This window comes from Triticum dicoccoides, chromosome 3B (assembly GCF_002162155.2).
Source record: "Triticum dicoccoides isolate Atlit2015 ecotype Zavitan chromosome 3B, WEW_v2.0, whole genome shotgun sequence".
In the NCBI taxonomy this organism is placed as follows: domain Eukaryota; kingdom Viridiplantae; phylum Streptophyta; class Magnoliopsida; order Poales; family Poaceae; genus Triticum; species Triticum dicoccoides.
This window is the reverse complement of record NC_041385.1, coordinates 803,494,072-803,517,114: the sequence shown is the minus strand read 5'-3', so window position 1 is coordinate 803,517,114 and position 23,043 is coordinate 803,494,072. Positions and strand designations below refer to the sequence as shown.

Here is a 23,043-nt window from a genome sequence, read left to right as displayed (position 1 = left end):
CATTATGTTTCATGGCTTGAGGATCTTCATACTGTCAAGACAAATTATTTTCCTGGACTTAGAAATGTTAGTACTCAAAACGTGCGACCAATAGTGTTCGTACTGAACTACGGTCACATCTATTTAGGAAAGATGGTAAGATTTTTACTATTTGTCCTCAGTGCATCTTTTGCATACATTATTTTTTTAAGCTAAACTTCATTGCTAAGTATGTTATAACGATGTTCTTCAATAAGGACTCCCGATGATAGTTGTGCCTCAGTGGATCAAAGCTAAAGGTCGCATGTCCATGGTTAGCATACGGCCAAGACTTCCTACATTGCACATGAGTGCATTCAGGATTTCTAGAAGCGAGCAAGTCTTAATAGTCAAAGACTGGAACAAAATTGTGAAGGATCACAGAGAAGTACTATGGGGCAGCAATCAGAAGCGTAGCCCACAATTAGGAGATAGGTTCATCTGCACGCTTCAATATGTTGAATGAGGAGCGCTCCACATGTTCTATACTATTTTACCTGAGAGAGAGCAGTAGGAGTGATTAGCTAGCTAGAATGAAATTCAAGATGATGATGATGTGCTACACTATGTAGCTATGATGATTAGACAATGTTGGTGGTAATGACTAGCTATGATGATTATTAGCTAGTAGTGTCGGTGGTAATTTTCCCTTACTTGCAACTCCTATGCTGAATTAGAGGCTATGTTGATGCTACTACTAATCATTGTTGGTGAAGCAAATGCATCTGAATTTCCATCCATGAATACTGCATTTGAATATTATTATTTTTAATTTCCAATTAATTAGCTGTAGCGTGGGGTGAAGAAAGCGGCACTACTAGTACATACGATAGTAGTAGCGTGTGTGTAGAAAGAAGCGCTACTAGACTTAGCATATCTGCAGCGTGCGATAGAAAACGCGCTACTGCTAATATTTAGCTGTAGCGCCGTAGCAGTAGCGCCAGCACCCACGCTGTATGAAAAAAACCACACTACTGGTAAGGTTTTTCCTAGTAGTGTCTAACCAGGCATATGTGGCTAGCTTTGCATGGTCGGCTCCCACATATGTGTCCGTGAACTGCCCCCCTGCTCGTGGACAGATGCCGGAGCAAATTTAACTGACTAGTCTGGGAACTGGCGCCTGGTGGGAAAGTGGCTTCAATGTGGTGCGGTTGCTCACAGTGGCATGAATGCGGGCAGCTGGCACCAGGAGGAAATACATGCAGCTGAGGAAGGAGGGTTTTGGATGTGTCAGGATGGTCAAAAGCGGGCTTGACAGTAGTCCGGACGTCAGTAAAAGCCCGTTAGTTTGTCTCCGATTTTGTGGTAAAAAGTGCATGCGAACTGTGGAGGAGACTGATACATGCCCATGAAACACGTCCGGACTCTCCGGACGTATGTGGATTGTTTGAGGAGATGCCCTTACACCCTGATCTGCGTTCTAGAAGACGTTCACTACCCAATGTGCCGGGTATACTAACTGACATGCGCGCCATATCGCACTACTTAATTAGTGATTATGTTGTGATCACAATTATAGAATGGATGCGTATCTCTCCATCCTTACTTGCTAGTGATCTCCATTTACACGGCGTAAATTGATCCCATAGAGAAATAGGAGATTTGCGGCAAATTTAGAGCCTTGGCATTTGTTTTTTGAGAAGAATCCAGAGCCTTGCCTGCTTTTTTTTTTTGAGACAATTTTTTTGAGTTACTTTTTTTTTGAGAGTCTAGAGCCTTGCCTGCTGTCCCGATTGGGCCCGATCGAGCAGGCCATCCCGGTGGGCTACCCGTGTTGGGCCGAGCGGTGCAGTGGTTGGAAAGAAACGCAGCCGCATCTTCTTGTCGGGTGCCTGAGCCTTGACTTCATCGGAGGAAGGAGGAAGGAGGAAGGGGAGACTTGAGACTTCATCGGGGAAATGGAGGAGCAGGGGATAAATCTGGCCGGCGCCGGCGGAGGGGAGGTGAAGCAAGAGGTGGGGGAGGAGGAGGAGGAGATCGAGTTCGAGCCGACGGAGGACGAGCTGGTGCTGCACTTCCTGCGGCCGCAGCTGCGCGGGTTCGCGCCGCGCGTGGCGGGCGCGGTGGTGGAGGCCAACCCGTGCGCAGCGCCCCCTGGGAGTTGCTGGCGCGGCACGGCCTGCTGCGGCGCGGCGGCGCGGGAAGCGCGCCCAGGCGCGGCGCACCCCGGAGGGCGGCGGGGGCACGTGGATGCACAGCGGCAACAGGGAGGACCGGCGCTCCGTGACGGAGCTAGGCGTGGTGGCGCGCTGGTCCATGACGCGCTACTGCTTCTACCTCTGCGACGGGGCGCAGGGGCGGCGGAGCACCGGGTGGGTGATGAGCGAGTACGAGATCACGGACCCGCGGTGCTACCGCCGCACCGACGACGGCGAGGAGGACCAGTACTAGGTGCTCTGCCACGTCCGCCGCAGCATCAGGAAGAACCTCAAGCCGCGCTCCCGGAGGCGGTAGGCTGCCGCGCCTCGCCTCGGTCGCCGGCCGGCGCAAGGCGGAGAGGATCCCCGGCCGAAGAATCTCGTTGTGCGTTTCTTGTGTTCGTCGCCCGGCCGGGCCCCCGGCTGCGTGATCTGTCATGTCCGTCGGTCGGCCCGCGTGCGCCACATGCAGTGTATAGAGAAGGAAACAAATGTGCGTGTCGCTCGCCTTCCCGTGTCCTGCTCTGCGCATGAGTTGCGTTGCGCGCGAGCTGATGTGCATTTGTGCCCAAGTGTTTTTGCAAAAAGTTCAAAATAGACACGCATTTGTAGACGAAAGCTAAATCGAACCCTTTAGCTAGTATTCGCTGATGTGCCTAGTCAAATGCTAGGATTATTGACCGGCTGGCTGGACATTAGCATGAATCGGACCGGCCTTTTAGCGCAGTCGCTCACGCTGCTCTGGTTTTTTCTTTTTTTTTCATTTTTGTTTTCTTTTTTGTTTCTTTGTTTTTCATTTTCGTAATGATAATAAAAAGTTTCTTCTTCTGTAATGACATTCTTTTGAACTACACAAAGCCACTTGTCTTCTATAATGAGCGACGAAAAATTACTGAGCGACAAAAAAATATGCTAACTAGACGAAAGTGTCATTCTGTGCTCGAGCACAGATGCGCACGTTATCCTCTCCGTAGGTTCCCCTCGTGATTTCCACCCTGAAGTGTATAGGCCCAGGTATAAATCACGTATATCTATTTCTATGCATGGTTGGTGGCCCACCTCTAACAAGCGGCCAACATTACGGCGTGACCCACTGCTGGCTCAGATGTGGCACGACGACCTGGGCCATCAGCGTGTTGATTCTGGACTAACGCCGGTAGCCAGCCCATTTATTGCGTCCAACCGTTGGAGGTACGTAGAACGAGAGTTGGCCTGACAGTTCGTAACCTTTTTCCATGCAAAAAGAGTTCGTGATCTTTTTTTTCCTGACCATTCGTAATCGATGTCCAACTCCGCATCAAACTGGCAGTACTGAGGAGATGACGCCGCTCATCCCTTGCCCAAATCATCACCTGGATCGCTTGCCTTGGTTCACAGTCGATTCAGACCCTGCACACGTGCTACCACTGTTAACTGAAATATGGTGCGAATCTAGTTCATACCAGCATCTAGAATGGATGGACTTGCCTCTGCAGATACTACATCGTACTTGGAAGTTGCATCCGACCACGTAATGGCCGATCCGGTGCCAGACACACATGGAAGAAGCCATATCCTGCTCTGCCCAGCTCCTGCCTTCTAGTTTCACCCTAACTACACGAAGCAATGGATCAATAGACTCACCGTTCGGCAGTGACCATGCTGCTGATTATGTAAAACAGCCTCAGCTTCTCACGCTGTTACCATTCGAAATTCGAATCGGGTGGACATAGCTTGCGTGCGTGACCTGCTACATGCTTACCCTCGTCAGCGATGCGTTGCGTGTAGCATTCTATTCTAAGGACCGTTGCATAAGCAAAATTAATCAGTGTCCATTTCATATATAAGGTTCAGCATATCACGCAGAATTCAGCACACAGCAAACTGCCCTGACAGTAAAACTCCACAACGCCTGCACACAGCTCCAGCAGTTCACACTATCCCGCGGTATGCAGTAACAGAGTATTAAAAATTCAGTGATTAATTTAGTGATTAAGTGATTACATGTGCGTCTATCTAGGAGCTTTTGGATCGAGAGATCTGATCAATCGATTGCTCGAATGCGTCGCGCTTCACCCTTTATCTCCTGAATTATATAAGCCAATGGCAATTGGATCTATGGAGTCCATAAATAACAAGTAATATATAGAAGGAAAACAAAAATCCACAAGTCACATTACTAAAGGCTTACATGCTTAAAGCTATCATCCTCCGCCTCTTCGTCGCTACGGTCTGCAATATGTCAAATAGTTTGAGTTTAACAGAACTAAAACCAAATTAAAATGTACATATAATACACTTTCAAACAGTTAAATGGAAAGTAATAATCTGTAAGAAAAAAAAGGAGGTATTACAAATGCCTCCCAAGAATTTAGGCTCGCCAGGTGATCTATAATTTGAAAAGAATTTATAACTTGCTTGGTAAGAACGTGAGCAAGAACAATGAAATGCATCTGAATGGAACATTCGGGAAATAACTCCTGTGGACAGAAATAAGTGTATGCGCCTGTAGAGGGAGTACAAAACAACCAACACTTCTTTGTTTCATCTAATGACAACTACCATGTCTGGCTGTTAGCAAAACAGTTAATGGAAAGACCAATGCTTATACAAGGGGTTTTTAATGTTACAAAAAGCCAGGCCACATCACATCATAGGAGACAAATTCAAATCCCAAACTTTTGTAACGAGACCCTCTTGATTGTTGATAAGGTGTTTTCCGTTTATTAATTAGACTGTACAGAAGTTTTTTTCTGGTGAGAATAGGCAACCAATACTAACCCTGTCATACGTTCATGTCCGCAATGTTGTTAAAGTCAATTCTATGTGCCCATCAAACTAAAATGTAGATCAGCAACCACTCTCTTATGAAATACCAAATCCATACACTGAAAATGAATTATTCCTGTAGGCAGTTGACACTCTAAAAATAAAAATTATGGAGTACCTTTTAATCCATTCGAGAGCTTGAGGGTTCATCTTGCCTGTGGAGAGCTCTGGCGCTTCAGGTGAACCTTCCCTTTTCCACTACCACCACCGCTTGGGCCGCGATCTGGCTGTCCGAGCCGAGCTCCGGAGTAAGCCACGGCTCTACTCGGACGGGCGGACGATTTCCCGGCCCACATCAACCAACACTCTCGTCCACCTCCTCAATCAAAAGGGGAATCTGGATCCTTCAATCAAAAGGGAAACCTGGATCCGAGCGCAGATCCAAACAAGAAAGAGGAAATCAACAAAATCGCACAAAAGAACCAACCGCATTCAGTTTTCATCAACGAAAATCACAAAGTTACCTGCTTATTGGCTGCATCAGGAACTCCGTCGCCGGCAATGGAGTTTACCTCCCCGAACGCAATCGTCTCCTCAAAACAGGACTTCACACCCTGTGCGCCACCGACGAGGGGGGTACAATTAATATCGTGCACCAACCCCTGCCGGAAAAGCGCTTTTCCTGATCCACGGACCAATTTCCCTGGATGACGACCGAGCCACGGCTCAGATGAAGATCCGCGGCGGCCGTCAAAATCGCCAGCCGACCGAGGTGACGGAGGCCGTGTCCTGTCCCCACACTTCAGACGAAACGTGTACGTACATCCCGCACCAGCCTATTTTCCACTGCGCCGTATTCCACCAAGATGCATGGCGGCACACATCCCCAAACCATGTACGACGGACCAGATAACGAGCCCATCTGTGCTTTACTGGAGTCAATCTCGGGATATCACACTAAGAGCGCCCGCAACTAGCCACTCACTCTGAAGGCTGCTCAAGGCAACATATAACGCAGCCTTAATAAGAACAGACAGGAGCGCCCATATATGCAAACACTTTTTTTAAAACATAAACATTTCTTGGAAGCTTGCTATCCATGTGCCAGAGCCATGAGTTGGTTGCGAGATCTTATGGGTTTCACCTCTAGCCTACCCCAACTTGTTTGGGACTAAAGGCTTTGTTGTGTTGTTGTTATAAACATTTCTTGGAAAAACATGTGAAGAATTTTGAAATGCCAAATTTTTAAGCGCAAATAATTTACGAAATTCCATAAATATATTTTTTGAACAATGGGGCACAATTCTTGAAAATCCAAACATTTGAAACTTTTGGAATTCCAAACATCTTTTGATGAATGTGAACAATTTTTAAAAATGTAAACACAACTTGAATTTAATTCCAAACACATTTTGAAAAGATGAAACATTTTTCAATTTTTGACCAAAAATAGGAAACATGAACATTTCTTAAACTTTTTAACAAATTATGAAATGCGCGAACATTTTTTAAAATTCCGGATTTTTTTTGAATTTATGTAAAAAAAATTGTTTGAAAGTTTGTGCAATTTTTTTCATTAAAAAGTCGTTCCCCTTTTCATAAAAATTTGTATGTATCAAAAAGTGTTCGCTTTTAAGAACTGATTGTGTTTTCAAAAAATGGTCTCTTTTTCAAAAGTATTCTTAATTTCATAAACTGTTCGCACTTTAGAAAATGAATGGGAATTTCAAATTTTGTTTTTACGTTTACATAAGGAATCACAAATTGGTATGCTCCAGACTTCACAGAGTGGAACCCCAGAGGTATTAGTAGCATGTCGCAAAACTGAAATCAATATTTGTAAGTGAAGACTCCAGTGTGTGTGATTCCAGTGGCAGCTCAACACTTTAGCAATTTTTTTTTCTGGGCAATGGGCGGCATTTCATTGATTAAATCACAACAAGTTCATTACAAAGTACCGCTCCGATGAAATCCGGGGCTTCGACGTACCGAGCACCTACGACAACATGCTCAGCTAACATGAATAAAGGAAACTGAAACAAACTTCAACAACGGTAATAACTTGATGTCATGGACGACAGCACCAGTAGCGAATCGTTCAGCTTCAGAGGCATAAGAGATGAACAATCACAAGCTAAGATAATCCTCCAAATACCATCGACAAGAGAACAGGATAAAAGCACATCGAGTGGCCATTACTTCAGCGGGTTCAGGACCGCAAGCATTCTCATAGAAGTGATCACGGGACACAAAAGTACAACACCAGCACCAATATATATTCAGATTGTAAGAAGATGGCAGTATCAAGGTTGAGCAAAACCTTGTCCTCCAACGGTACATTCCATCTTTGAACTGAGAGGGTGAAATCACACCTTTCGGAAGCTTTGGCTTTGAAAGAGAACTGGGAAATAGTGCATGGGCGGAACTTGGAAACTGCGTGACCCTATCGCCCCTCTATAACTGTAAGGGCCTCCATATCCACAGAGTCCTGACCATGTGCTGCTCTCTTCGCTACCTTATTCCTCTGAGAAAAATACAGTGGCTTATAAGGCGTTGCAAGTGGCGTGCTTCTACTCTCCAAGGTTGATACAACAGTTGACATGAGTGGTCTGGCATCCGGATCATCCTGAACACACAAGAGCCCAACATGAATGCAGCACAAAGCCTCTTCACTGGAACAGCTCTCTGAAACACATGGATCCACCAAATCCATTGCTAGCCCTTCCCTCCATAGACTCCATGCCTGAATAAACCAAATCAAAAATAAAATAAAAAATTAAGTCATGTGGTCAAAGGAATTCCAGGCATTGGCAATGATAAATCGTAATCTTACATATATTATAAGGTTGGGGAACTCCTTGATGTTCTGGGTTGAGCTAATCCTTAGACCACTTACAGTTTCCAAGAGCAATACTCCAAAGCTATAGACATCGGACTTCACAGAAAAGAGGCCTTCCATTGCATATTCCGGAGACATATAACCACTGGATAAATCATATCATCAGCAAGACTTGTGCATTTCGAGTTGAGTTTAACTATGTATGCCTTTAATGAACAACTAGACACAAGATAGTACTTACTATGTTCTGACAACTCGGTTAGTGTTCGCTTGTTGCTCATCTCCACCAAAGATTCTTGCCATGCCAAAATCAGATATCTTGGGATTCATATCTCCATCTAGCAAAATGTTGCTTCTTTTCAGATCCCTAAGAATTATCATCAGTCTTGAATCTTGATGGATATAGAGTAGCCCCCTAGCCACTCCTTTTATTATATTGAATCGTGTCGGCCAGTGAAGCATTGACTTCTTTTCAGAATCTGCAAGAGTAGTATGGGATTATGATTTAAGATGTGGTGTCAAATGATTGTTGGCTAATTCATTTGTGATCAGAACATACTGAAAAGGAAGGTGTCCAGGCTTCTGTTTGGTAGATATTCATAAATAAGTAGCTTTTCATCGCCCTGCACACAACAGACAAGCCTTACAAGGTTTTTGTGTTGCAGTTTAGCAATCACGACTACTTCATTCCTAAACTCTATTGCCCCCTGCCCAGAACCTCTACTGAGCCTTTTAACAGCAACTTCTTTGTTGCCATGTAAGAGCCCCTGCATTATACCAACGAGGAGAAAATTACGGATACAAAATAGTATCGTTCAGTTTTGAATCACAGCAAAAAGGGATAAAAAATTTCATATTTCAGTGCAATTAGGGACACGCTGTTGTGTCTACATTTACCTTGTAAACTTTACCAAAGCCGCATTCTCCTAACAAATTGGACATAGAGAAGTTGTTTGTTGCAGCGACTATTTCCTCAAAGCTAATAAATGGAAGTTCATGAGTTTCCTCTCCGAGTCCATCACTAATGCGCAAATCCCCCATTAACATTCTCTTTGGTCTTCCATTCTTGTCATGTTTGCTTAAGAGAAATATCATCTTTGTTGTCTTAAAAAAAGGCCGCAATATGCGTCTTCCAAACTGCTTCAAAAATTAAATCAATCTACCTTTAAACTTGCGTAACCATACAAGGCATGCCAATAGAAGTATCAGCAACAAACTTGCTAAAATTGCTGGTATAACTTTTATTACGATGCCCTTTCGCCCTTTCCCTGAAAAGGAACAATGTTATGAGGTTCAATTTATTGTAAATCTTGTACTTTAACAGTGTTGTCTGAGTATCACGCGTAACCTATAGTTTATTTAAATGCATCAGGAATGTTTTCGATGTGCACTTGGGCTCAATACATAGTACAAACACCAAGCAAATGGCAACAACATGGGAATAGAACTAATACCCTCTAGTGATTTTGCTGCATGTAATGGTGGGGCTAAAGTGTCAGCAACTCACAATTTATTAACGAGTTAAAGCAGCAAGTTGTCATGCTCTGCTTCTTATGTTACACACAAATTCTTAAACTGAAACGTTGATGAACATAAACAAGAGCTATAGAAAGAGGAGTGTCCTTGTGTTTAAAAAAGAAAGAAAAGAGGAACATACTTGAGAAGGCAGCAAGCCGGAGATACAGGTTCTCATTGCCAACGGCGCCACCCTTCTCCACGTCAATCAGCTCCCCGGTCCACAGCAAGCACCTTGTTGCATCCCCATCAATGTTGCTGGTGCTTAGATTAGCATAAGCATATGCTACACATGAGCAATTTTTGCTGCACTCCACTTTGCAGTCATCATAGCTTTTGTTCCACAGGTGTACAAATTTTTCTGGTGCCTTCATCGCTGGCAAGGTTAAGAAACTGTCCTCCCCACCGCACTGCAGTTCCTCCTTTCGCTGGCAACCATGAGAAAAATTGCCTCTAACCCACTCTGTTTTGTTACTAGGGTCAAATCCATCAAGGCGCTTGCATGTAGGAATTTCCTGTGTGTTGTCGCAGTAGCCATATGCACCACAGTATCCATAGAGATTACACCGGTAAGCTGGCCACGGTGCAATGTGGGTCCAATCTGTCAAGCTGGTATTCCATCTCCATAGCGTGGTCTTTCCAGAGTAGTCAACCTTGTAAATTATCCTGGAGGAGCCATCTGATAGTCCAAATGTTGAATAGGTCTCACCATCGGTGCCCATGTAAATTGTCAAATACATGAGTGGACTAACGGCCTGGAGGCCCACGTTGGAGGATACATAGCCGTTCCACACAGCAGCACGGAAGTATGGCACTGACCCATTCCAGACAAAGAACTGTAGGGGAGTGCCAAGGTCATTCCCACCAGAGAACCTGCCCTTTGACGGGTCTTCAGGGCCCTTCCAAGAGATGATCCGCCATGGTGGGTGTGTCTTGTGGGTCGTCCGCATAGGCATGCCAGGAAGGACGGTGTCGCTTGGGTTTTTGAAGCTCTGCCATAACATGGCGCCGTCTGATGATTGGACTACAAGATTTCCATTGTTGAGAAGTTTGGCTGAAGAGTTGCCGCCAGTGATTGTTCTTGCCATCCAAAGTATGTGGTGGCCATTGGTTTCAGACAACACAAGGCTAGAGTTGCCGGTCATAGTAAGCACCGCGGATGAAGCATCGGTGATCGGATTATCGCGGTTGGCAACCCAGACGACAGTGCGCAACCGGATATCGTTGAACCATATGCCAACATATGTATTTTTAGTTGAATTTGAGGGGGTAAAGAAGTCTAAGGCGAACGAACCTTGGTCCGAGGTGAGAGTTTTGCCAGGAGCGAGTCTCATGCCAGGGACAAGCACACCGACAGGTGCGCACGGAAGCACTGAACTGAAGGGCCAAGGAATCAGGAGCATGATGATGACCAAGTGGAGAAAAGGCAGATGCATACTTACTCACTTCTTTGAGTTAACAAGTGATGAGGAATCAGGAGCAGAGAAGGGGATATGATTGGGTGGAGAAGACAGAGGAAAATTTAGAGTGAATTACAAAAACTAACCTTGCAGTTGAAATAGGCGAACTGCTGTTCCATTTCCTTCTTTGTCAATAGTTGATATAGACAGTGAAGTGTGAACGGAGGGCAGTATTTCAATACCATGTGGCTCGACTGGTGGAATGGATTCTAATACATCACTATCTATCAGCCTATCAACTTGATAGTTGTAAATGCCAGGAAGGTGACTAGGTGATGGTAAGACAAAGAAAGCAGAGACTACACCATACTTTCTCTGTACCATTCAGAACGAGGGACCCACTCATTACTTTCATGGACTACGAGTCGAAGGACTAGTCAAGACTAGTCTATAGAATAGTCTATGAGGCGCAACTCCAGGGCTGACTAAACCTTGGTTACTTCACCCAAGTGCTGTGTGCTATCACTAGGGGCCTCTGCATTATACCTTATAAAGCAGTTGCAACTGACCCTAATGAATAAATGAAGTAAATCGAATGCAGTTAACCAAAAAAGGCATTTGATTAACGATGTTTGGCTCAACAGTAACCACAGAAAGAAACACAGAGCATAAGATCCTCCAAGGCAAACCTCAAGCAGAAGGTAGTGGCAAATCATAACATTCCTTGGCCATGTGAACACACTGTAACCAATGTAGAACCTCCACATTAGGGTCTTCCTCTAGAACCACGTCTCTAACAACAATTTGAATTGCACCACGGTACATGACAATCCTCCCACGAACCCTCAACAGGGTGCCCAGGCATACGACCTCCGACATTTTCAATGCCATCTCTCCAGTTGGATCAGAATCGGATGAACTGTTTGCATTCAGGTACTGGTGGTTCAGCCACAGGACACATGGTACACAAGCAGTGCCATCATCGACCAGGAAGCGGAGAAACTTCTCCCTGCGGTCACGTGAAACAACAACCCCGACAACTTCGGCACGAACAACTGTACGGCCACAACAAACAAAGGAAGGCGGCGATGTATGTTGGGGAGTTAGCGTGAGAATGTCGGAAGCCAGAAGCTTGACGTGCACGAGATGAAGGGAGTCCATGCTGAGTCTGCATACAACCCATGAGGCAATAAAGTTCAGAGTGGAGATGTAACTAGAGCCTCACGTTTTTATCATACATGATGAAAAGTTAAGCAAGATAGCTATATATATTATTGGCAGAGCCAGGATCTGTTGGGGAACGTAGCAGAAATTCAAAATTTTCCTACGTGTCACCAAGATCTATCTATGGAGAGACCAGCAACGAGTAGAAAGAGAGTGCATCTACATACCCTTGTAGATTGCTAAGCGGAAGCGTTCAAGTGAACGGGGTTGATGGAGTCGTACTCGTCGTGATTCAAATCACCGATGATCAAGTGCCGAACGCACGGCACCTCCGCGTTCAACACACATACAGCCCGGTGACGTCTCCCAAGCCTTGATCCAGCAAGGAGAGAGGGAGAGGTTGAGGAAGACTCCATCCAGCAGCAGCACAACGGCGTGGTGGTGGTGGAGGAGCGTGGCAATCCTGCAGGGCTTCGCCAAGCACCGCGGGAGAGGAGGAGTACTTGTGAGAGGGGGAGGGCTGCGCCAGAACTTCGTGTATAGCTCCCATGCGCCTCCCCACTATATATAGGGGTGGAGGGGCTGGTTTCTTGCCCTCCAAGTCCATTGGGGCGTTGGCCAAGGTGGGAGGAAAGAAATCTCATTATTTCCTTCCCCACCGATTGTTATCCCCCCTTTTTAGGGATCTTGATCTTATCCCTTCGGGATATGATCTTATTCCTTCTAAGGGGGGATCTTGGTGCGCCTTGACCAGGGGTGTGGGGCCTTGCCCCCACTACCCACGTCCATGTGGGTCCCCCCATGCAGGTGGGCCTCACTCCGGAACCTTCTAGAACCTTCCCGGTACAATACCGAAAAATCCCGAACATTTTTCGGTGGCCAAAATAGGACTTCCCATATATAAATCTTTACCTCCGGACCATTCCGGAACTCCTCGTGACGTCCGGGATCTCATCCGGGACTCCGAACAACATTCAGTAACCACATACAAACTTCCTTTATAACCCTAGCGTCATCGAACCTTAAGTGTGTAGACCCTACGGGTTCGGGAGACATGTAGACATGACCGAGACGTTCTCCGGTCAATAACCAACAGCGGGATCTGGATACCCATGATGGCTCCCACATGTTCCACGATGATCTCATCAGATGAACCACGATGTCAAGGACTTAATCAATCCCGTATTCAATTCCCTTTGTCTATCGGTATGTTACTTGCCCGATATTCGATCGTCGGTATCCAATACCTTGTTCAATCTCGTTACGGGCAAGTCACTTTACTCGTTCCGTAACACATCATCCCGTGATCAACTCCTTGGTCACATTGCGCCTATGATGATGTCCTACCGAGTGGACCTAGAGATACCTCTCCGTTTACACGGAGTGACAAATCCCAGTCTCGATCCGCATAAAACAATAGATACTTTCGGAGATACCTGTAGTGCACCTTTATAGTCACCCAGTTACGTTGTGACGTTTGATACACCCAAAGCACTCCTACGGTATCCAGGAGTTACACGCTCTCATTGTCGAAGGAAGAGATACTTGACATTGGCAAAGCTCTAGCAAATGAACTACACGATCTTTTGTGCTAGTCTTAGGATTAGGTCTTGTCCATCACATCATTCTCCTAATGATGTGATCCCGTTATCAACGACATCCAATGTCCATAGCCAGGAAACCATGACTATCTGTTGATCACAACGAGCTAGTCAACTAGAGGCTCACTAGGGACATATTGTGGTCTATGTATTCACACGTGTATTACGATTTCCGGATAATACAGTTATAGCATGAATAAAAGACAATTATCATGAACAAGGAAATATAATAATAATACTTTTATTATTGCCTCTAGGGCATATTTCCAACAGTCTCCCACTTGCACTAGAGTCAATAATCTAGTTCACATCGCCATATGATTAACACTCACAGGTCACATCGCCATGTGACTAATACCCAAGAGTTTACTAGAGTCAGTAGTCTAGTTCACATCACTATGTGATTAACACTCAATGAGTTTTATGTTTGATCATGTTGCTTGTGAGAGAGGTTTTAGTCAACGGGTCTGAACCTTTCAGATCCGTGTGTGCTTTACAAATCTCTATGTCATCTCCTAGATGCAGCTACCACGCTCTATTTGGAGCTATTCCAAACAACTGTTCTACTTGGAGCTATTCTAAATTATTGCTCCATTATATGTATCCGGTCTCTCTACTCAGAGCTATCCGGATGGGTGTCAAGCTTGCATCGTCGTAACCTTTACGACGAACTCTTTTACCACCTCCATAATCAAGAAAATTCCTTAGTCCACTAGTTACTAAGGATAACTTTGACCGCTGTCCTGTGAGCCATTCTTGGATCACTCTTGTACCCCTTGACTGACTCATGGCAAGGCACACTTCAGGTGCGGTACACAGCATAGCATACTGAAGAGCCTACGTCTTAAGCATAGGGGGCGACCTTCGTCCTTTCTCTCTATTCTGCCTTGGTCGAGCTTTAAGTCTTAACTTCGTACCTTACAACTCAGGCAAGAACTCCTTCTTTGACTGGTCCATCTTGAACACCTTCAAGATCATGTCAAGGTATGTGCTCATTTGAAAGTATTATTAAGAATTTTGATCTATCCTTATAGATCTTGATGCTCAATGTTCAAGTAGCTTAATCCAGGCTTTCCATTGAAAACACTTTCAAAATAACCCTATATGCTTTCCAGAAATTCTATGTCATTTCTGATCAACAATATGTCAACAACATATACTCATCAGAAATTCTATAGTGCTCCCACTCACTTCTTTGGAAATACAAGTTTCTCATAAACTTTATACAAACCCAAAATTTTTGATCATCATCAAAGCATACATTCCAACTCCGAGATGCTCACTCCAGTCCTTAGAAGGATTGCTGGAGCTTTGCATACTTATTAGCATCTTTCGGGATTGACAAAACCTTCCGGTTGTATCACATACAACCTTTCCTCATTAAAATCGTCGAGGAAACAATGTTTTGACATCCTATCTGCAAGATTTCATAAATAATGCAGTAATCGCTAATATAATTCCAACAGACTCTTAGCATCGCTACGAGTGAGAAAATCTCATCGTAGTCAACTCCTTGAACTTGTCGGAAAACATCTTAGCGACAAGGTGAGCTTTCTTAATGGTGACATTTACCATCATTGTCCGTCTTCCTTTTGAAATCCATCTGTACTCATTAGCCTTACGACCATCGAGCCGTTCTGCCAAAGTCTACACTTTGTTTTCATACATGGATCCTCTCTCGGATTTTATGGCCTCAAGCCATTTATCGGAATCCGGGCCCACCATCGCTTCTCCATAGCTCGTAGGTTCATTGTTTTCTAGCAACATGACCTTCAAGACAGGATTACGTACCACTCTGAAGTAGTACGCATCCTTGTCATCCTACGAGGTTTGGGAGTGACTTGATCCGAAGTTTCATGATCAATATCATAAGCTTCCACTTCAATTGGTGTAGGTGCCACAGGAACAACTCCCTGTGCCCTGTCACACACTAGTTGAAGAGACGGTTCAATAACCTCATCAAGTCTCCACCATCCTCCCACTCAATTCTTTCGAGAGAAACTTTTCCTCGAGAAAGGACCCGATTCTAGAAACAATCCATATTGCTTTCGGATCTGAATTAGGAGGTATACCCAACTGTTTTGGGTTTCCTATGAAGATGCATTTTATCCGCTTTGGGTTCGAGCTTATCAACTTGAAACTTTTTCATACAAGCGTCGCAGCCCCAAACTTTTAAGAAACGACAACTTAGGTTTCTCTAAACCATAATTCATACGGTGTCATCTCATCGGAATTATGTGGTGCCCTATTTTAAAGTGAATGTGGTTGTCTCTAATGCCTAACCCATGAACGATAGTGGTAATTCGATAAGAGACATCATGGTACGCACCATATCCAATAGGGTGCAACTATGATGTTCGGACACACCATCACATTATGGTGTTCCAGGCGGTATTAATTGCGAAACAATTTCCACAATGTCTTAATTGTGTGCCAAAACTCGTAACTCAGATATTCATCTCTATGATCATATCATAGACATTTTATCCTCTTGTCACAATGATCTGCTACTTCACTCTGAAATTACTTGAACCATTCAATAATTCAGACTTGTGTTTCATCAAGTAAATATACTCAACATTTACTCGAATCATCTGTGAAGTAAGAACATAATGATATTCACTGCATGCCTCAGCACTCATTTGACTGCACACATCAAAATGTGTTACTTCCAACAAGTTGCTATCTTGTTCCATCTTACTGAAAATGAGGCTTTTCAGTCATCTTGCCCATGTGGTATGATTTGCATATCTCAAGTGATTCAAAATCAAGTGAGTCCGAACGATCCATTTGCATGGAGTTTCTTCATGCATATACACCAATAGACATGGTTCGCATGTCTCAAACTTTTCAAAAACGAGTGAGTCCAAAGATCCATCAACATGGAGCTTCTTCATGCGTTTTATACCATTATGACTTACATGGCAGTGCCACAAGTAAGTGGTACTATCATTACTATCTTATATCTTTTGGCATGAAAATGTGTATCACTACGGCCGAGATTCAATAAACCATTCCTTTAGGTGCAAGACCATTGAAGGTATTATTCAAAAATAGAGTAACCATTATTCTCCTTAAATGAATAACCGTATTGCGATAGACATAATCCAATCATGTCTATGCTCAATGCAAACACCAATCTCGGTGGTAGAGGGAGCGTGCGATGCTTGATCATATCAACCTTGGAAACACTTCCAACATATATCGTCAGCTCACCTTTAGCTAGTCTCCGTTTATTCCGTAACTTTTATTTCGAGTTACTAACATTTAGCAACCGAACCGGTATCCAATACCCTGGTGCTACTAGGAGTACTAGTAAAGTACACATTAACATAATGTATATCCAATATACTTCTATCGACCTTGCCAGCCTTCTCATCTACCAAGTATCTAGGGTAATGCTGCTCCAGTGGTTGTTCCCCTTATTACAGAAGCACTTAGTCTCGGGTTTGGGTTCAACCTTGGGTTTCTTCACTAGAGCAGCAGCTGAATTGCCGTTTCATGAAGTATCCCTTTGTTCCCTTGCCCTTCTTGAAACTAGTGGTTTCACCAACCATCAACAATTGATGCTCCTTCTTGATTTCTACTTTCGCGGTGTCAAACATCATGAATATTTCAAGGATCATCATATCTATCCCTGATATGTTATAGTTAATCAGGAAGCTCTAGCAGCTTGGTGGCAATGACTTTGGGGAAACATCACTATCTCATCTGGAGGATCAACTCCCACTCGATTCAAGTGATTGTTGTGCTCAGACAATCTGAGCACAAGCTCAACGATTGAGCTTTTCTCCCTTAGTTTGCAGGCTAAGAAAATCGTGGAGGTCTTATACCTCTTGACGTGGGCACGAGCCTGAAATCCCAATTTCAGCCCTCGAAACATCTCATATGTTCCGCGACGTTTTGAAAACGTCTTTGGTGCCTCTACTTAAACCATTTAATTGAACTATCACGTAGTTATCAAAACGTGTATGTCCGATGTTCGCAACATCGACAAACGACGTTGGGGTTCAGCACACTGAGCGGTGCATTAAGGACATAAGCTTTCTACTGATCGCATAATCGCTACTATCAACTTTCAACTATATTTTCTCTAGGAACATATCTAAACAGTGGAACTAAAGCGCGAGCTTACGGCATAATTTGCAAAAGGTCTTTTGACTATGTTCAGGATAATTAAGTTCATCTTATGAACTCCCACTTAGATAGACATCCCTCTGGTCATCTAAGTGATCACATGATCCGAGTCAACTACGCCGTGTCCGATCATCACGTGAGACGGACTAGTCATCATCGGTGAACATCTTCATGTTGATCGTATCTACCATACGACTCATGCTCGACCTTTCGGTCTCCGTGTTCCGAGGCCATGTCTGCACATGCTAGGCTCGTCAAGTTAACCCTAAGTGTTTTCGCTGTGTAAAACTGTCTTACACCCGTTGTATGTGAACGTAAGAATCCATCACACCCGATCATCACGTGGTGCTTAGAAGCGACGAACTGTAGCAACGGTGCACAGTTAGGGGAGAACACTTCTTGAAATTTTGTAAGGGATCATCTTATTTACTACCGTCGTCCTAAGCAAACAAGATGCATAAACATGATAAACATCACATGCAATCAAATAGTGACATGATATGGCCAATATCATTTTGCTCCTTTTGATCTTCATCTTCGGGGCTCCATGATCATCATCGTCACCGGCACGACACCATGATCTCCATCATCATGATCTCCATCATCGTGTCTTCATAAAGTTGTCACGCCAACGACTACTTCTACTTCTATGACTAACGCGTTTAGCAATAAAGTAAAGTAGTTTACATGGCGTTCTTCAATGACACGCAGGTCATACAATAAATAAAGACAACTCCTATGGCTCCTGCCGGTTGTCATACTCATCGACATGCAAGTCGTGAATCCTATTACAAGAACATGATCAATCTCATACATCACATATCATTCATCACATTCTTCTTGGCCATATCACATCACATAGCATACCCTGCAAAAACAAGTTAGACGTCCTCTAATTGTTGTTGCATTTTTTACGTGGCTGCTATGGGTTTCTAGCAAGAACGTTTCTTACCTACGCAAGACCACAACGTGATATGCCAATTGCTATTTACCCTTCATAAGGACCCTTTTCATCGAATCCGTTCCGACTAAAGTGGGGGAGACTGGCACCCGCTAGCCACCTTATGCACCAAGTGCATGTCAATCGGTGGAACCTGTCTCACGTAAGAGTACGTGTAAGGTCGGTCCGGGCCGCTTCATCCCACAATACCGTCGAAACAAGATTGGACTAGTAACGGTAAGCATATTGAACAACATCAACGCCCACAACTACTTTGTGTTCTACTCGTGCAAAGAATCTACGCAATAGACTTAGCTCATGATGCCACTGTTGGGGAACGTAGCAGAAATTCAAAATTTTCCTACGTGTCACCAAGATCTATCTATGGAGAGACCAGCAACGAGTAGAAAGAGAGTGCATCTACATACCCTTGTAGATCGCTAAGCGGAAGCGTTCAAGTGAACGGGGTTGATGGAGTCGTACTCGTCGTGATTCAAATCACCGATGATCAAGTGCCGAACGCACGGCACCTCCGCGTTCAACACACATACAGCCCGGTGACGTCTCCCAAGCCTTGATCCAGCAAGGAGAGAGGGAGAGGTTGAGGAAGACTCCATCCAGCAGCAGCACAACGGCGTGGTGGTGGTGGAGGAGCGTGGCAATCCTGCAGGGCTTCGCCAAGCACCGCGGGAGAGGAGGAGTACTTGTGAGAGGGGGAGGGCTGCACCAGAACTTCGTGTATAGCTCCCATGCGCCTCCCCACTATATATAGGGGTGGAGGGGCTGGTTTCTTGCCCTCCAAGTCCATTGGGGCGTTGGCCAAGGTGGGAGGAAAGAAATCTCATTATTTCCTTCCCCACCGATTGTTATCCCCCCTTTTTAGGGATCTTGATCTTATCCCTTCGGGATATGATCTTATTCCTTCTAAGGGGGGATCTTGGTGCGCCTTGACCAGGGGTGTGGGGCCTTGCCCCCACTACCCACGTCCATGTGGGTCCCCCCATGCAGGTGGGCCCCACTCCGGAACCTTCTAGAACCTTCCCGGTACAATACCGAAAAATCCCGAACATTTTTCGGTGGCCAAAATAGGACTTCCCATATATAAATCTTTACCTCCGGACCATTCCGGAACTCCTCGTGACGTCCGGAATCTCATCCGGGACTCCGAACAACATTCGGTAACCACATATAAACTTCCTTTATAACCCTAGCGTCATCGAACCTTAAGTGTGTAGACCCTACGGGTTCGGGAGACATGTAGACATGACCGAGACGTTCTCCGGTCAATAACGAACAGCGGGATCTGGATACCCATGATGGCTCCCACATGTTCCACGATGATCTCATCGGATGAACCACGATGTCAAGGACTTAATCAATCCCGTATTCAATTCCCTTTGTCTATCGGTATGTTACTTGCCCGAGATTCGATCGTCGGTATCCAATACCTTGTTCAATCTCGTTACCGGCAAGTCACTTTACTCGTTCCGTAACACATCATCCCGTGATCAACTCCTTGGTCACATTGCGCATATGATGATGTCCTACCGAGTGGGCCCAGAGATACCTCTCCGTTTACACGGAGTGACAAATCCCAGTCTCGATCCGCATAAAACAATAGATACTTTCGGAGATACCTGTAGTGCACCTTTATAGTCACCCAGTTACGTTGTGACGTTTGATACACCCAAAGCACTCCTACGGTATCCAGGAGTTACACGCTCTCGTGGTCGAAGGAAGAGATACTTGACATTGGCAAAGCTCTAGCAAATGAACTACACGATCTTTTGTGCTAGTCTTAGGATTGGGTCTTGTCCATCACATCATTCTCCTAATGATGTGATCCCGTTATCAACGACATCCAATGTCCATAGCCAGGAAACCATGACTATCTGTTGATCACAACGAGCTAGTCAACTAGAGGCTCACTAGGGACATATTGTGGTCTATGTATTCACACGTGTATTACGATTTCCGGATAATACAGTTATAGCATGAATAAAAGACAATTATCATGAACAAGGAAATATAATAATAATAATTTTATTATTGCCTCTAGGGCATATTTCCAACAGGATCAAGCAAGCCGGGCTAAATGTTCATCGCTTATAACTAACCAGAAAAGTATCCCTTATCACAGAATAAACAACTATAACTCACTTGCACAGCTATGTAGAACTAGAAATCGAAATAGATGAACATGACCAAAATTACAAATAGTAGTACAAGACAATATTATTCAGACTGAGTTGACCATGAGGTTTTAGATTCTAATTGGTTGGTTTCAGATTCTGCAGCAAACCATGGCGATGCTCGTGTCTCCAATGCGCGGGCCGCCGCATCGCGAGAAGCAAATCGGCGCGGGGAGAAAACCACCACACATTTTTTCAAGGAAACCACACACTGATAAAATCTAAGTTCAGAACACAAGATGAACGGTTGACTTGAATTCATCCAAGTTCAGAAGAGGGATACATATAGCTCTGCGCTTGTAGCAGCTGCAGGCTAATCTAACTCAAGGCCACAAGCTAATCTAACAGTACAACATCTCACCGACAAGCATAGATTTCAGATGACGACCTAATCTAAGTACAGCATCTCACTTATCCTTCAACTTTTACAATTCAAATGAATAACATTCACCTTGCTCTTGCTCTGGATTTCAATTGATGCCCTTCAATGAGGGGATGCCCGAGGACGACTGAACGAGCTCCGAGAGGCCGACCGTGTCTAGTGGCGGCGCCGGCCGCCGGCGCTCCGCCCGGCCGCGCCGTTCGGGGTAGGGTTCAGAGCTGAAGGGCTGGCGCTGCGCAGTGTCTGGGCCAGTTGAAGGCCTCAAAGGAGGAGGCAACCCAGGCCCAGTTCAAAGGCATTTCTTCTGCCTGTTTCCATGGGAGAGCAGAGCAAAACCTACCTCCGCTCCCCTCCCCTCAACGCCGCCGTCACTCCTCTTGCTTGTCGCCGGCGACCATGGCAGATGCCGCAAGAGGAGCAACAGGGCCGCCTCCCCACGGCAGCCTCAGCCTCCCGGACGAGATCACCATCTGGGAGATCCTCGTCCACCTGCCTCCCAAATCGCTTCTCCGCTGCCGCGCCGTCTGCCGCGCCTGGTGCGGCGCCACCTCCACCCGCCGCTTCTTCCTCGCCCACCACGCCCTCCAGCCCACCCTCCCCCTCCTCTACGACTACAACTTCGTCGGCGACGAGGTCGAGTCCCTGGACATCATCCCCTTCGACCACGCCCTCCAGCCCGTCGCGCGGCTTCAACAAGCCTCCGACTTTCACCATCTGGAGGCCTGCTGTGACGGCCTCCTCGTCCTCTCCTTCCGCAACAACTGGCGCTTCGCCATCTGCAACCCTGCTACTCGTCAGTACGCTCCCCTCCCGCTGGCCTATGGCCGTAATGGCGAGTACTCGCTCCTGGGGATCTACCCGCACAGCCCCACCGGCGACTACCGGCTACTGATGTACCGGTACTCACCATTGATGCATGATGAACTGGTTGCAGAGCTCACTGTGCGGTTCGGAAGGTTTGACGAAAGTTCTTGGGTAGTGGCCGTGCCTTGGGATGGTGACGTGCTCCTACAGGTCAATTTTGGTGACTGGCTACTTCAGGTTGACATTGAGGGCAAGCTGGTCGCTACTTTCCATCGCAGAGGCCTCGGTCCTGCAAATCTTCGGCTCAAGCAAACTCTTGTTCAACATACCTTCTTTCCGACACTGGAGGGCTATGTTGCAAACTCTCCGCCTTTCATCTGACAGATGTCATGTCAGGTGCTGATTCTATCTAGCCCAACTGTCAGTATCCTCATGAGTTGCCGTGTGTATGAATTCAGCCCACTATGAACCAGCTAGTTTCATTTGATGCATAGACAAGTTATGATCAAGAAGCTTGACTGTTTCATGGTTATGTTTATATTTCTCTGAATATTCTTCTGTGCTGAAGTGGCTGCCATGAGTCTTGATGCTAAAACTGCAAGTCTCTGTTTACTTAACTGAAGAATTAACTTCTCCCTTTATCAAGGTCTTCTTTTTATAGATTACTAGTGCTCTTCTTAATACTAGCAAATGTACATTTTATTTCTGTTTCTATGTTTTGTTTTAGCTGACAATGAAATGAGGCAAATTATCTTGTTTTAATTATAGTCAATTTTTCAGTGAAATGTTCTGTTGCAGTTCATTTTTATTCATGATTCCATTGCATCTGGTTAAAGTATTGAGATATACTGTTTCAATTCTGCCTTCATGTTGTATCATTATTCATTTGGAGTTATATTTATCACTTCACTCTGTCTGTAACCATTTTAAGGAATCAATGATTCATGTGATGTTTGATATTAACATAAGCTCGAGAAATGGAACCTTTATTTGTAAGTAGTAGAAAGGTTATCATCAGTGGCGGAGCTATGTTGTAAGCTACAGGGGCCATGCCCCCCCAGCTTTTGTAAAATATGTGAAGGAATTTTTTTTGGAGAGAAAGATTAGGAAAAGTAGAGTTTTTTGCCCCCCCCCCCAAACGTCCACATTTATGTTTGCGCCCCCC

At 45.1% G+C, this 23,043-nt stretch overlaps 2 protein-coding genes, 1 long non-coding RNA gene and 1 pseudogene across 4 annotated transcripts; 1 reads left to right on the top strand and 3 right to left on the bottom strand.

Moving 5' to 3' along the window:
* The first annotated feature begins 1,916 nt into the window (after positions 1 to 1,916).
* LOC119280093 lies at positions 1,917 to 2,603 on the top strand (annotated as a pseudogene).
* A 1,025-nt stretch (positions 2,604 to 3,628) lies between these two features.
* On the bottom strand, positions 3,629 to 5,692 carry LOC119282348. The gene is made up of 3 exons (XR_005138714.1): positions 5,429 to 5,692; positions 5,083 to 5,327; positions 3,629 to 4,367 (listed from the first exon to the last, which is right to left on the bottom strand). It is a non-coding gene; the product is annotated as an uncharacterized LOC119282348 (long non-coding RNA).
* Positions 5,693 to 6,816: 1,124 nt separating this feature from the next.
* LOC119278602 (G-type lectin S-receptor-like serine/threonine-protein kinase B120) lies at positions 6,817 to 10,853 on the bottom strand. 2 transcript variants are annotated; one of them, XM_037559932.1, is made up of 7 exons: positions 9,401 to 10,853; positions 8,907 to 9,011; positions 8,641 to 8,822; positions 8,303 to 8,510; positions 7,985 to 8,222; positions 7,738 to 7,888; positions 6,817 to 7,647 (listed from the first exon to the last, which is right to left on the bottom strand). In XM_037559932.1, exons 1-7 carry the CDS (start codon positions 10,692 to 10,694, stop codon positions 7,348 to 7,350), a joined length of 2,478 nt encoding a protein of 825 aa, XP_037415829.1. In that variant the 5' UTR covers positions 10,695 to 10,853; the 3' UTR covers positions 6,817 to 7,347. The 2 variants fall into 2 exon arrangements, with proteins under 2 accessions (XP_037415829.1, XP_037415830.1); XM_037559933.1 differs by having other exon boundaries at positions 8,303 to 8,366.
* A 495-nt stretch (positions 10,854 to 11,348) lies between these two features.
* Positions 11,349 to 21,251, bottom strand: LOC119278603 (CST complex subunit STN1-like). The gene is made up of 2 exons (XM_037559934.1): positions 21,144 to 21,251; positions 11,349 to 11,826 (listed from the first exon to the last, which is right to left on the bottom strand). The coding sequence occupies exon 2, from the start codon at positions 11,817 to 11,819 to the stop codon at positions 11,349 to 11,351; it is 471 nt and encodes a 156-aa protein (XP_037415831.1). The 5' UTR covers positions 11,820 to 11,826; positions 21,144 to 21,251.
* Positions 21,252 to 23,043: the final 1,792 nt, after the last annotated feature.

Bases quoted from the DNA above. Each gene is read 5' to 3' on its own strand.
- LOC119278602 (XM_037559932.1), bottom strand. From the start codon at position 10,694: ATGCATCTGCCTTTTCTCCACTTGGTCATCATCATGCTCCTGATTCCT. The intron at 9,012-9,400 runs GTATGTTCCTCT...GTTCCTTTTCAG, and splicing joins CCGGCTTGCTGCCTTCTCAA to GGAAAGGGCGAAAGGGCATC. The intron at 7,648-7,737 runs GTAAGATTACGA...TGGTTTATTCAG, and splicing joins TCCCCAACCTTATAATATAT to GCATGGAGTCTATGGAGGGA.
- LOC119278603 (XM_037559934.1), bottom strand. From the start codon at position 11,819: ATGGACTCCCTTCATCTCGTGCACGTCAAGCTTCTGGCTTCCGACATT.